Source organism: Salvelinus fontinalis, chromosome 13 (assembly GCF_029448725.1).
Source record: "Salvelinus fontinalis isolate EN_2023a chromosome 13, ASM2944872v1, whole genome shotgun sequence".
NCBI lineage: Eukaryota > Metazoa > Chordata > Actinopteri > Salmoniformes > Salmonidae > Salvelinus > Salvelinus fontinalis.
The window spans coordinates 51,398,884-51,411,553 of record NC_074677.1 but is presented as its reverse complement, the minus strand read 5'-3'; the positions used below and the strand labels follow the sequence as shown (position 1 = coordinate 51,411,553).

Below are 12,670 nucleotides of genomic sequence, written 5' to 3'. Positions count from 1 at the left end.
TCAGGTGAACTGTTGTCCTCACCTTTTATTAGTTGAATAATTTTCCCATAATCTCAACTGTTCCCTTTTAATTCCCTTTAACTCTTCCTGGGGTCCACTAATTATGCATTACACATTTCTTCATTAAGAAATATTTCAATTTAGCCCTATCCATGTAGGCCAGTTTCCACGAGTGTAAGGGGTTAATTTGCTTAGATGGGGTTGGTGGGTGTGTGTGACGGGAATGAATATGTGCATAAAGGGGGTTATTTGTTGGTATGTAGTTAGTGTATTAAAAGACTGCATGTGTGAGAAAGCTGTAGGCTCCCTATTTTTGGCTTGTGTGTATGGAGCAGACAGTCCTAACAAAGCCCTGTCATCTCATCCCCTGCAGGCAGACACACTCCTCCTGGGTCCTGTGTCTGGCCCTCCCTCTTCAGCTCTAAGCCCTATTGATTTATGTCCCCTCCAATTCATCACCTTTATCAGTGACCAGGGGAATATTGTAATTCATAATATTGGCTAGGTTCCAAGCTGTGTCTATTGGCTAGGTTCCAAGCTGTGTCTATTGGCTAGGTTCCAAGCTGTGTCTATTGGCTAGGTTCCAAGCTGTGTCTATTGGCTAGGTTGTGTCAGACGGAGGCTGTGTGTCGTAGGCTACGTCATAGGCTGGGTGTATCGTAGCATGTGTGTTGTACCCTGTGCCCTGTATTGGAGGCAGTGGAAGTGTGAGGGTCTGTGTCATAGTGGGTCAGGGGATTGTGTGTCTGATCCAATCAGGAGTGATTAGTCCAGACACTGAGCCCCAGCTCCTCCTAGCCATAGCAGGGATACACCCCCTTACTCCCCTAGTACCATATCCTTCCCCCTATTCCCCTCTATACCCCACCCACCCATCACCATTCCCGTCATACCCCTGCTCCAAGTACAGGAAGTGGTGGTCGCCATGGCCGCCCGTTCGTCCGGGGAACGTGATGTCGTCCTCCTTGTTGCGTTGGCTCCAGGTACCAAGGACCGAAGCTCTTCCAGGCTCTAGCGGGGGCCTGGTCAGTCAGTCAGTCAGTCATCCCCAGAGGGCCCATCATGGCTGCCTGTCTGTCTGTGGGGAGGTAACGGGGTCGGCTGGTCGCGGGGGTGGACTGGAGGGAGGCGTTGCCAACTGTTCCTCCTGTCTTGCTTTAATCCAAGGATAATGACTGAGTTTCTATTCTGAGCCACTTCCTAATCTGACTAATGGGATTTACCCTGCTTCTTCTTCTCGTTGTTTTGATATTTACATGTGTGAGGAGCGGAGCAACGCACGCACCTGTGTTACATTATGTGCTGTAGCAAGGCGTCTGTGTGTGTTCCGTCCCCTTGTAGGCTGACTCATTGATTTCCTGAATTTGATTTTGAAATGTGATTTCACCGTGAGGCCCTTGATGAGGTGCGTTTAGGCAGTGGAATAGATGGTCCTGTGAGATGTTATTAGAGACCGCTTTATTCAGTCCCCTCAATCTCTGTCACAAAGACTCACTACCCTGGTCCATGTTCATCGAACATATTACATCACCAGGTAGCTAGCTCAGAGTCCCATGAAGGCATAACCGTACTGGATGGACTGTATTGGCTGGCCCTGTATGACACCATTTCTTCCTCCTTCACCTCACTAGTGCCGCATTTCCATGGAGACTTACCCCCACATCAGTGTGTTGCCAGTGTTTTCATATAAGCTCTAGTGTCGTTGTGTATCCATTAGGCGTGTGACATGAAACCCACTGAGAATCTCACTGCCGATAGACTGCCGATAGGTATTTATCACAGTGGGAGGCCGTTCCTTTTATTCCTAGAACAAAAGCGGGTACCTGCTGCGTGCCGACCCGGTTGCGACGAACCTGCCATTTGTACTTGTAGAAGATCCCAGACATTTCCCGTGCGCATACAAAGCTTATTTCTCTCAAATGGTGTGCATGTGTCCCTGTTAGTGAGCATTTCTCATTTACCAAGATTATCCATCCACCTGACAGGTGTGGCATATCAAGAAGTTGATTAAACAGCATGGTCATTACACAGGTGCACCTTGTCCTGGGGTCAATAAAAGGCCACTCTGAAATATGCAGTTTTGTCACACAACCCAATGCCAAAGATGTCTCATGTTTTGTGGTAGCGTGCAATTGGCATGCTGACTGCAGGAATGTCCAACAGAGCCGTTGCCAGAGAATTGAATGTTAATTTCTTTACCATAAGTCACCTCTGTCGTTTTTAGAGAATTTTGCAGTACATCCAACCGTCCTCACAACCGCAGACCATGTGTAACCATACCAGCCCAGGACCTCCACATCCGGCTTCTTCACCTGTGAGATCGTCTGTGGGGGAGGGGTGCTGAGGAGTATTTCTGCCTGTAATAAAGCCCTTTTGTGGGGAAAAACTCATTCTGAGTGGGTGGGCCTGGCTCCCCAGTGGGTGGGCCCTTGCCCAGTCATGTGAAATCCATAGATTAGGGCATAATTCATTTATTTCAATTGACTGATTTCCTACTATGACCTAACTCAGTAAAATCTTCGAAATTGTTGCATGTTGCGTTTTATAAATAGCGTTACCCATAGACTTCCAGTCATTGTGCTATCTACTATCATGCTGGCAGATACCCATAGACTTCCAGCCACTGCCAGTCACACTTCATATGCAATTTAGGCTATGGGGTGGTAGATGGCTAATTGCACAAATGCAATGCACACAACACTATTGTAGAAATAGGTGGGGTTTAGCATAATTATGACTTTGTGGCTGTGGTAACTAGTGATGACCCCGATGGGCAGACTTGGATCCTCTCAATCATGTGAGACACATTTGACAGAAGTACCTAACTTTTTTTTTTCTGTATCGAAAAAGTAGATAAGTTTCGATATACCGTGCAACACAATAGATTAGATTCCATGAAACTGCTGCCGAATTAGTGCAGTGTCCTTAGCGCAACATAGCTAGCTAGCTAACTAGAGAATATGCTAATTTTAGCTAGCTAGCTAAACATTTGGCTGTGTGCTGGTACTGTCAGTATTGGATGATGGAGAGAGAATTACATTGTTTCTTTGTTCTCTTGCTAGGTAGTTATCTAGCTGTGGCCATCTGGCTAGTATCAACAAGGGATTTCTACAAAATAGCAACATTAGCGCAGCTAGCTAGCCCAACATTGGAATCTAGACCACTTAGCAACCACTAATGCTACTGCCACCTTCTGGTTTGGAGTATTTTAACATTGCTGAGTAGCTGACGACATCAAGGTCTTAGCTGTGTGAACACAAAAGGGATTGACTGCCGACACTGTTCAGACGTGCTAAGTACAGTTTGACAATCCTACCGGTGTCTCTGAGTTATAAGAACTCGGGAGAGCAAAATCAACACACCTCTGCTTCGTCAAGACTGTTGCTTTGTAAGACGTTGTTAAAGTACCAGTGGCCTGGCTTTGGCCCCAGGTAAAAGCAGGTCCGCTGGAGCCATGGACCAGTGAGACACGGGTGCCGGACCGCATAGATGGAAACAGACAAGTCTCACCCTTTTGGGTAAAACACTAGGGTAAATCTGTAATGGAAATGTGCCATAGGAGTGGTCTCTGAGCCCCTACAGACATCCTGCCCTGTCTCACATATACGATCTCTTGTTTTAACACCCCATCCTCCACAAGGTGTCCCCTTATATGAACTCTTTCCGTTCTCTCCATCATTCCTGGCCTCTATCTAATGTCTGTTTATTTGACAAATGTTCTTTCATTGGAATATGTCCACATTTCTTACCATGATGCTTCCTGCTTATTAGAGGAAAACCTTTTTATATATAGCTGAGGGAAGACAGACTCGGGAGAAGAGACTGAATACTCCATGTGAGACTGTGAATGCTCAATACTGCAAGACATCACATTCTGCTGGATCTGCTGAATATATGTGAGGCTTAAGTTCCTCTGTTTTTCCCAGTTTTCTCAGTCGCTCAGACACGGATCCGTCTGTGTATTAAAGGGTTAATTCTTGGAGTATGGATTTAGCTAGGCCTAATTGATATGTCTAAATTAGGGGGGGAGTCAGTGTGTGTATACTTGCCTGCATGCATATTTACCACTATTTGAAAATGGCTTTCGTAGCAGGTCAACTCTCCTCTAGCAGGTCTACTCTTCCCTATTTCCCAGTTCATGTGGTAGAGTAGTGCTGACACTAGCTCAGCGGATAAGTGGTCTCCTATAGCAGAGCATGGAACAGCAGGAGCTGTCTATCCTGGTGGAGGGAGAGAGGCAGCATGCTCTGCCCCAGCCTTCTGGATTAAGACAGCCTCCTGCAGGGAGAGATGGAGCCTGGAGCAGAAGGCCTGCCGGTCAGCCTGATTTGAGGACAGGGGAGCAGCCTCGCTGTCGCTCCGACATAAAGACCCCAAGCCTTAAGGCGTCCACATGCTTCCCATTTGAAACAGTTCGGAACAGTTTGTGCTAATATTATGAATAGATTTTGTGACGTTTTTGTTCATTTTGGCCTTCGGCAAGGTGTTTTTTCCCCCAACTTTTGGCCTTTCGGGAAACCGAAGTCTACGCCCTTTTGTCGGTGATTGGTCAACAGTAGGGATTCTTCAATGACGTGTTTGTTGTCATCTAACGGTAGATCGCACGTTTTTTGCGCACATTTTTCACTTGTGAAATAATGCACCAAACATCTTAGTTAAGATGTGAAGTTGTGCAACTAAGATCTCCTCTGCAAAAAAACGTAAAGATTTGTGACCGACGTCTTGAGTTATTTACGGCGTCTCAAGATGGACAAACGGGGCTATTGGTGCTTTTGTCTTGGTTTTTCAAGGTCTTTTTAAGAGAGTATGCGAGTACACTCGCTTGCTTCGCCGAGCTGAACCGAAGCATGTGGACGGCCTTTACCACAACAGCCCCACTACTCAACCCCCACTCATAGATCCCACTAAGAGCCTTACGACAGACACAAAGCCAGACACAACAGAACAAACAAACAAGGCCTTGATAAACAGACAGATCCGATCTGTTATCTGTCCTCATAAACAAACAGGCCATGTCAGCTAATGGGCCTTTTTAGTTAACTGTCTGTGGGTTTCAATCTGAATAGAGGGGAGGTCGTATAGCTGTCAGAGAAGATAGAGGATGGTAGTCACTTTAGCCAGGGAGAAACCTGAACCCCCCCCCCCACACACACACACACACACACACACAGTTAACCCACTGTTCAATGGGCACCAAATACGTTGATGTCGATTATGGCAGCCCCCCCCCGCACCTCTGATTCAGAGGGGTTGGGTTAAATGCGGAAGACACATTTCAGTTGAATGCATTCAGATGTGCAACTGACTAGGTATCTCCCTTTCCCCTCCATGGTGGGGCTTTAACTCTTACTGTGCCACAGCTTAGTCAGAACACAGGGAAAGGAAGGAGAGGTTCTGAGAAGGAGCATGGCCGTTGCACATCTCTGTCCTCTCCTGGCTCCTGAGTTCAGTCATTACACAGACATCTACTTCTGGCCAGTACATGGACGAGTTAGTCTAGTGCAGTCTCCGCTTGACACAGATTTGGGGTAAGGCACTGTGATAGACTAGCGTCCTGTCCAGGGGGTGTACTTGTACATCAAGCTGCCTCACGCTACAAAAACAGGAGATAGACTCTTGCTCCTATGAGCTGTTCCAGCTCGCACAACCCACGGCTGGTGCAAAGCAACTTACTTACCCACCAATCCCGCTGTATCAAACACAGTATTTGATGCCTGGATTTCAGATCCCTTTTTGTTGTTGTACTTTTTACCCATTTTTCTCCCCAATTTCATGATATCCAATTGGTAGTTAGTCTTGTGCCATCGCTGCAACTCCTGTACGGACTCCGGAGAGGCGACGGTCGAGACGGTCCACCGAAACACAACCCTGCCAAGCCGCACTGCTTCTTGACACAGTGCTCGCTTAACCCGGAAGCAGCCGCACCAATGTATCGGAGGATAGGAAACCCTATCCAACTGGCGACCGTGTCAGCGTGCATGCGCCCGGCTCGCCACAGGAGTCGCTAGAGCGCAACGGAACAAGGACATCCCGTCCTGCCAAACCCTCCCCTAACCCGGACGATGCTGGGCCAGTTGTGCGCTGCCCCATGGGTCTCCCGGTTTCGACCGGCTGCGACACAGCCCAGGATCGAACCCGGATCTGTGGTGACTCCTATAGCACTGCGATGCAGCGCCTTATACCGCTGCGCCACTCGAAGGCATGGGCAGTTTTTCCCACTTGGATTCTGAAGCTGTTGGTGATGGTCAGGGATGTATGTTCTGCAGAGGCATATTGGACATGTCTACCGCACAGCACTGTCACCTGACAAAAATCCATATTACACAAATGTAGCTCTTTTTTTTCCTGTAACAATAAATCTGAAATAAATTAAGATTATGTTTTGTTTGGAGGTGCTTGAGCTGGGGCGATATGGACAAAGTTTTATATTGTGATAACTATTTTGCTCAGACAATAAATACAACTATTTATATTCTTTATGAGCAGTTACTTTACATTCATGGTAGGGCTCTAGAATTTTCTGCAGTGTCAAGTAAGACAACTGAGATGGTAGCCTATGATTTAGAAGTAAGCTATTTCATCTAACATATTCAGAGAATGCATGATTGATATTTTCGATGTGTGACATGTCAAAATAGGATCCAGAATTATCCGATTTATTTTTGGCTCGTCGGAGAATTTCACCACATCTTTGTGCATATTGTCCTATAGGCTATATTATACACCACCTGAGGAAATGGGAACTGAAAAGACCTAGCTAGATTTGTAAATGCTGCCCATCAAAACCATACTACGGCCTTGACCTCTAAGAAGTGAGAAATAAATGATCTACTCAGAGAACGCTGCTTCCTTCCCCTCTGTAACTAGAATAGTAACGTTATTTGCTTTGAAAACTGTATTTGTCCCGAAATAGCATTTTTAAGCAACGGTCATATGCTTGTGCTTCTCAGAATGCATCTCTCCCTCTTCCACGTCACAGTGGGAGAGAGGGCGTGATAGTGGCTCGTTCACGCAGCAGCCAACAGCCAAAAGGGGACAGGCAGATACTTTCATAGCATTAATCGACATAATGCATAGGCTATTACTGTTGACCAAAATAATGATTTTAGAACAATCTACAGGAACGCTGTGTAGAAAAATCACCTACGTACGCAAAATGCTTCGGTAAGCAGAAGGCGGAGCCGGTAATTTTCGGTTTACTGTCCCAGTTCTAGGTGACATTGACCCTTGGCACCAGGCCAGGGTGGCATCAGAAATTGGTGTGTGTTTGTGAGGCGTGTGCGTCCTTTAATAAAGCAGTTTTGCCTGCGTCCTTCAGACGGATTTCACAATGAGAGACATCACGGTTTAGTATATGCTCCTCACGCTATGCATTTGGGTACGTGTGTGGGTGTCTTAAGTTTTTATGCGCATACGAAACCATAGGACTTTCTCATGAAGCTGCTCCTCTTGCCAAGTCGAGATAATACAATCAGTTTCTCTGGTATATGAGAACAATGGCATTTTAAAATATGTATCTTAAGTAAACGGCCAGTTGCATTGGCAGTTGAACTACAACAGGTGCAGTTTGTACCAAGCCGTCCCTCACCTTTCTCCGTCTCTGCTTGGCTTCATTTTCACTATCTGTCCCAGCTGATATTTGCATCGGCCTTGTCATATCACGCTAGAAAATGTGGCAAATGAAAGTGTGAGACTATCAGACTGCAGCTTACTGCGGGAGGTGTCAGAGGTAGAATTAAGGGTTCTCCAAAGTCTACGAGGGACGGGCAGATCTAAAATACAAAAACAAAAAACACTTGTTGGGGTGGGAAAGTAACTCCACGCTGTTTCAAGGCACCTCAGCTGACCCCCCCCCCCCTTCTGTTCCCCTGCAGGTTGGATGGTTTCCCCCCAGCCCCGGTCACCATGAGCACCATCTCTCCCACCGACTTCGACAGCCAGGAGATCCAGCAGCAGTACAATGACATCAACAACCGCTGGGACCTGGCCGCAGAGACCGACTGGGACAATGAGAACAGCTCGGCGCGCCTCTTTGAGCGCTCGCGCATCAAAGCCCTGGCAGGTAGGACGAGGCCCCAGGTGTTAGCGCCGGCTTCTGCGTGTGTGTGTGAATGTCGGGGTGTATGACGAGTGTGTGTTCCCAGTCCACCGTCCTGTTGTGGAACATGACCAGCCACGCTGGTTGCAGTAATGTGGAGGCCCAGCAGAGGGAAGCACCAGGCAGCTCTGCAGCCAGAGGCAGCAGCATCGGGCACCTCTGTTCTCACTCTACCATTTTAAACAGACAAAATATCTCTGTGGTCACACATACACACAACCCACCCCTCAACGCTGGAGGGAGAAACTGACACCACGACTTCCAGCTGTGGTATGTGATAGTATAGTGCTGAAGAGAAAGCGCTGTTTAAAGTTTAGCCTCATCACACATTGAAAAGCAACCCTTCTCCTTGTTGTAACAGACTCATTCAGACTGTTGGCTGTTTGTCATCTACAGTAGGTCACACTGAACTGACTAACAAACTAGTGTGATCTGAGTAGTGGATGTGTGTGTGGTTAGTGGAGGTGTGTGTGTCTTTTCATATAGTATTTGACAAGGTGTGTGTGTGTGTGTGCGTGCTCTTTACTCATCTCCTGGGAATGCCACTGATACCATCTCCTTTTGACAAGTAGGAGCTTGATGTGCACATTCTTTGACATGCTGCAGCAGTTCTCTCTCCTGCTCGCTCGCTCTCTCGATCTCGCTCTCTGTCTCTCTCCTTCTACACTTGTGTTCTGTTCTTTCATTCTCTCACTCCATTCATGGGATTCCCCTCTGTGTTCCTATCTGTTGACTCATCCTCTGCTCCCCCCTACACAGCGAAGGAGGTGCGAACATCCCCTGTGCTCAGGATCATTTGCATGGGTTTCTCCCTCATTTGTATAGACTCATCTATGCACAGCTAGCTCGAACTGTCACGTCCAGGCCTCCGTAGTCTGAGGATTAGAGTCCTATATGTCATGCGTAGTCTGTATCTACGGGCTACCAGAGCACAACAGCACTGTGACTTCCTTCAGCAGCACTCTGGTTACCTGTCTGATTCCTGCCATGGCCTAGGAGTGCATCCTTCCCTCAGCCGTTCATTTGAATACTTCCTGCTTGTGTGTTGGTGTGACTCATCCAACTGTGTGTGTGTGTGTGTGTGTGGCCTAGTAAGCTCTGGCGTCCCGCGACGTCTTCACACACCTGTCTGGAGTGTGAAATGCCTGGAAGGTAACATGGCAGGTAGGAACCATGGTTACGACCCAGTGACAGACACGGGATGAGTGAGCCGTCAGAGGGACGGGGAGAAGGGAACAAAGAGGGGGTGAAAGTGCATGTAATGAGGCCCTCCGTGCGGAGCCAGAAAACTGATGCCGCATTTCCACTGCCGATTTAACCCAGTGAGACGCGGCCGGCACCCGTGTCTCACCGGGCCATGGCCCTGGCGGACCCTGCTCTGAAGCCAAGCCAAGGCCTTAAGTACTTTTCAGCTGGTATTGACAGAACAATGGCTGACTGAACTAGATCACCTTCTCACAAAGCAACAGTCCTGAATGATACGGAGGTTGTTGATTCTGCTCGCCTCAAGTCTTTAGTGTCACACTCCTGATGGAAACACAACACTGGAGCCACATTAGCATCAAACACTGCCGGCCCACCGGTGTGGGGTTAAGTGTCGTTGGGAAAGCACCATGACAGCCTCAACTCTAACACCGTGCCTCGCTCTGGCCTGCGGAGAGAGGCATCTGGTTGTTCTTTCTCTATCTCTTGCCCCCCCCCCCCCCACACACACACACACATATCCTCACAGAGGAATGTGCAGAAGACGAACTAAATAGACCCTCTAGCACCATCAGTGTACAGGCCTGTCTGAGTGATACTCTACATCCTCCTCTGTCCTCCATTCTGGGGTTTTAGTATGACCTCTGTGTGCCTTTTGCAGGGGCAGGAGTGTGCTGAGCTGCATGTGGGGAATGTTCCCGGGCGCCTCTCCTTGCCTGGGTCTTTGCGGAGGAGTTGCAGGATGTAGAGATGTTTACTTTCAGCCCCGCCAGTGGATCGCTCCTCTCTTCCCCCCCCTCACATGGTTCACTCCCCCTCTCCTCTCGCCCCCCCCCCCCCCCCCCCCTCCTCACATGGTTCACTCCCCCTCTCCTCTCGCCCATCCTCTCTGCTCCACTGTCTTGCTTATGTCCGTAGACCGGGCCATTATCTGTAATTGCACCGTGCTTCATACAGAAGCCAAATGCTTCCTTGTATACTCTCCCCTCTTTTTTTGTTTTCACAAGTTGCAGAAAAGGGTTGTTTATCCAGCCCTCCCTGTACAGCAAGCGGACGAGCTGTTTTCTAGAGGAAGGAAGCTTCTTTATCCCGAGGCGTGAGCACAGTTACACACACACACACACACACAGAGACCTGCATGTTAACAGGGATGTTTGGTATTTGGTCAGGACAGCAGTGAGCGCACCACCGAGCTCTGCTCTCCTCTCATCGCCCCTGGCGACAGAACCCCTCACCCCCCCAGTGAGAGGCCTGCGTCTGTTCTCTGGGCCTCATTAACCCTCTTCCTTCTATAAAGTGCTGGTCACTCTGAAAACCCTGGCCCCCTAGATCTTCTAATGCCAGCAGGCCGCAGGGCTCCTGTACTGTACAACCAAAGTACCCCAAACACCCCTGCAAAACAACAGATCTGAACACGTGCCCCATGGACAGGGCAGGCTGTATGTACCCTTACCTTACCCCCCACACCTTAGCACGCACACATTCATGCTACACACACATCACAACCGCTGCGACCGGACTCTGATTCTGATTGCTAAATACCGCACAGTTATAAACACTTGAACCCCCGATCCCACCCCTTTCCCAAAACACTTGTAAATATTGAACTATAAATTCGACCTTCCTGTATTATACTTTAAGATACAATGGTTTATTCTGTTCTACTGAGCCGTTGACTTTACGTTCATATTCTTATCTGTTATCATTTCTTATTGTTGCGTTGTCGAGAAGGAACCCGCAAGTAAGCATTTAGTTAGACGGTGTATGCCACGTGTATCCTGTACATGTATATGACTAATACAAAAGTTCAAACTTGTATCCTAGGGGCTCCTGTATGATTTAGCACAGCCACTGGCTCTGACCTGACTTGTGTGAAAAAGAGAAGGGTTCACCCCCAACATTTCCTGTAAGAAAGCTCATTTAATTTGTTTCTAGTGAACAACGCGGCTGTGGTGTTTCATATCCAGGTCACTGGAGGACTTTCTGCTGCTGCAGCTAAGTGTTGAGCACAGCACTGAGAGCAATGCAGACGGCTGTTAAGTCGACTTATTTCTGAGGAATGCATTGACATTTCTATTTTAGTAGCGTTAAATCGTTGTGTTTGTGTGTATGAAGACATGCGGGAAATCGATGCTTAGGCGTTTTTGATTAGGTGGGCCTCAGTGTACAGTGATTGAGCACGCACACACACACACACACACACACACACACACACACACACACACACACACACATTCACTCATCACACTCCGCTGCTCACGCAGGAAAGAGCGTGTTGCTGCTGCTGCTGCCAGTTTCTCAACTACTTCCTTCCTGTCTTAACGCCTTATTTTAGTCCCGTGGGGCGGAAAGAGAAGAGAGAGATCATGTAAGACTGAGACAGAGGATGGGAGAACAACAAGACTAGACACTGGCTGACCACACCTCCTACACTGCCACTGTGGCATTGTAAAGGATTGGAATGATCCATCTTCTGCCTCTCCCTACTGTACCTTGCTGAATGGTTAAGTCCACCTCACCACTCCTCCAGCCGCCCCCCCCCCCCCCCCCACCCCCCTCCACTGATCCAGCCCATCCACCCGCTCTTTTCTCAGGCTCCTCCCTAAAACACACCTTATGCAAATGACCCAGCTTTCCGTGAGCAGCAGGCTTTGTTTACACAGCCATCCGACCACAGCCGGTTCTCCTGTTGTGCTCAAACAAGGTGTGTGTAGTGTGTGTGTGTGTATGAGGCTGAATGCGCGCTCAACGTTTTGGAGGGAAGAGCCAGTGTTCATTTGACTGTGAATGTGAAGAGAACTTCTACTGCTCTAAAAGTTTCTACTTTGCTCAGAGAAAAGGTGTGTGGCACAGATTCCAGAAGAGGTGAGAGAAGAGAACATTCTGTTCTGAGTTTTGTTTGGAAAAACTCCTGCACCTCTGTGAAGAAGTGAAAGGAGGATATATTTTTTTGAAGTGGAGGATAGCATGGCGTGCTCTGCTCATAATCTCTGCTAGAGGCGAAAGACTGGGATTTTACGAGGGAAAAAGATCCATAAAAAGCACGTTTTGGATCGGAACTGAACTTTCTTCAACTAAAGCCTGTAGCTTCTTTAGTAGAATCTACAGGTAGATAGCTAGCTCCTGTCCTGTGGACAGCCCTGCTGGCCCTGTGCTATGCTGGAGAGCCCACTGGCCCAGCCACGCTGCAGAGCTCCATACCTGAGGTTGATTTAGGCTGTGAGAGAGGGAGAGAGCGCTCCAACATGGAGCTGGACCACCAGCGAAACAGGGAGCCCTGTCTCTCCCCGGCGGCGTTTGTTAACCAGGTGCAGTACTCCAACATCCTGGAGGGGAGATTCAAACAGCTGCAAGGTAAGAGCTTACTAA

General features: G+C 48.2%; 1 protein-coding gene across 5 annotated transcripts in view; it reads left to right on the top strand.

Annotated features, from left to right (window-relative positions):
- LOC129868939 (spectrin beta chain, non-erythrocytic 1-like) overlaps nucleotides 1-12,670 on the top strand; it is a 93,608-nt gene that overhangs the window by 26,602 nt on the left and 54,336 nt on the right. For 3 of the 5 annotated variants that reach the window (XM_055943299.1, XM_055943296.1, XM_055943295.1), the window contains exon 2: nucleotides 7,875-8,062. In XM_055943299.1, coding sequence (XP_055799274.1) covers nucleotides 7,906-8,062 — 157 coding nt within the window. In that variant the 5' untranslated portion in view covers nucleotides 7,875-7,905. Of the gene's footprint in view, nucleotides 1-7,874; nucleotides 8,063-11,977; nucleotides 12,656-12,670 lie in introns of those variants that run through there. The other 2 variants (XM_055943300.1, XM_055943297.1) reach the window with 1 other exon arrangement.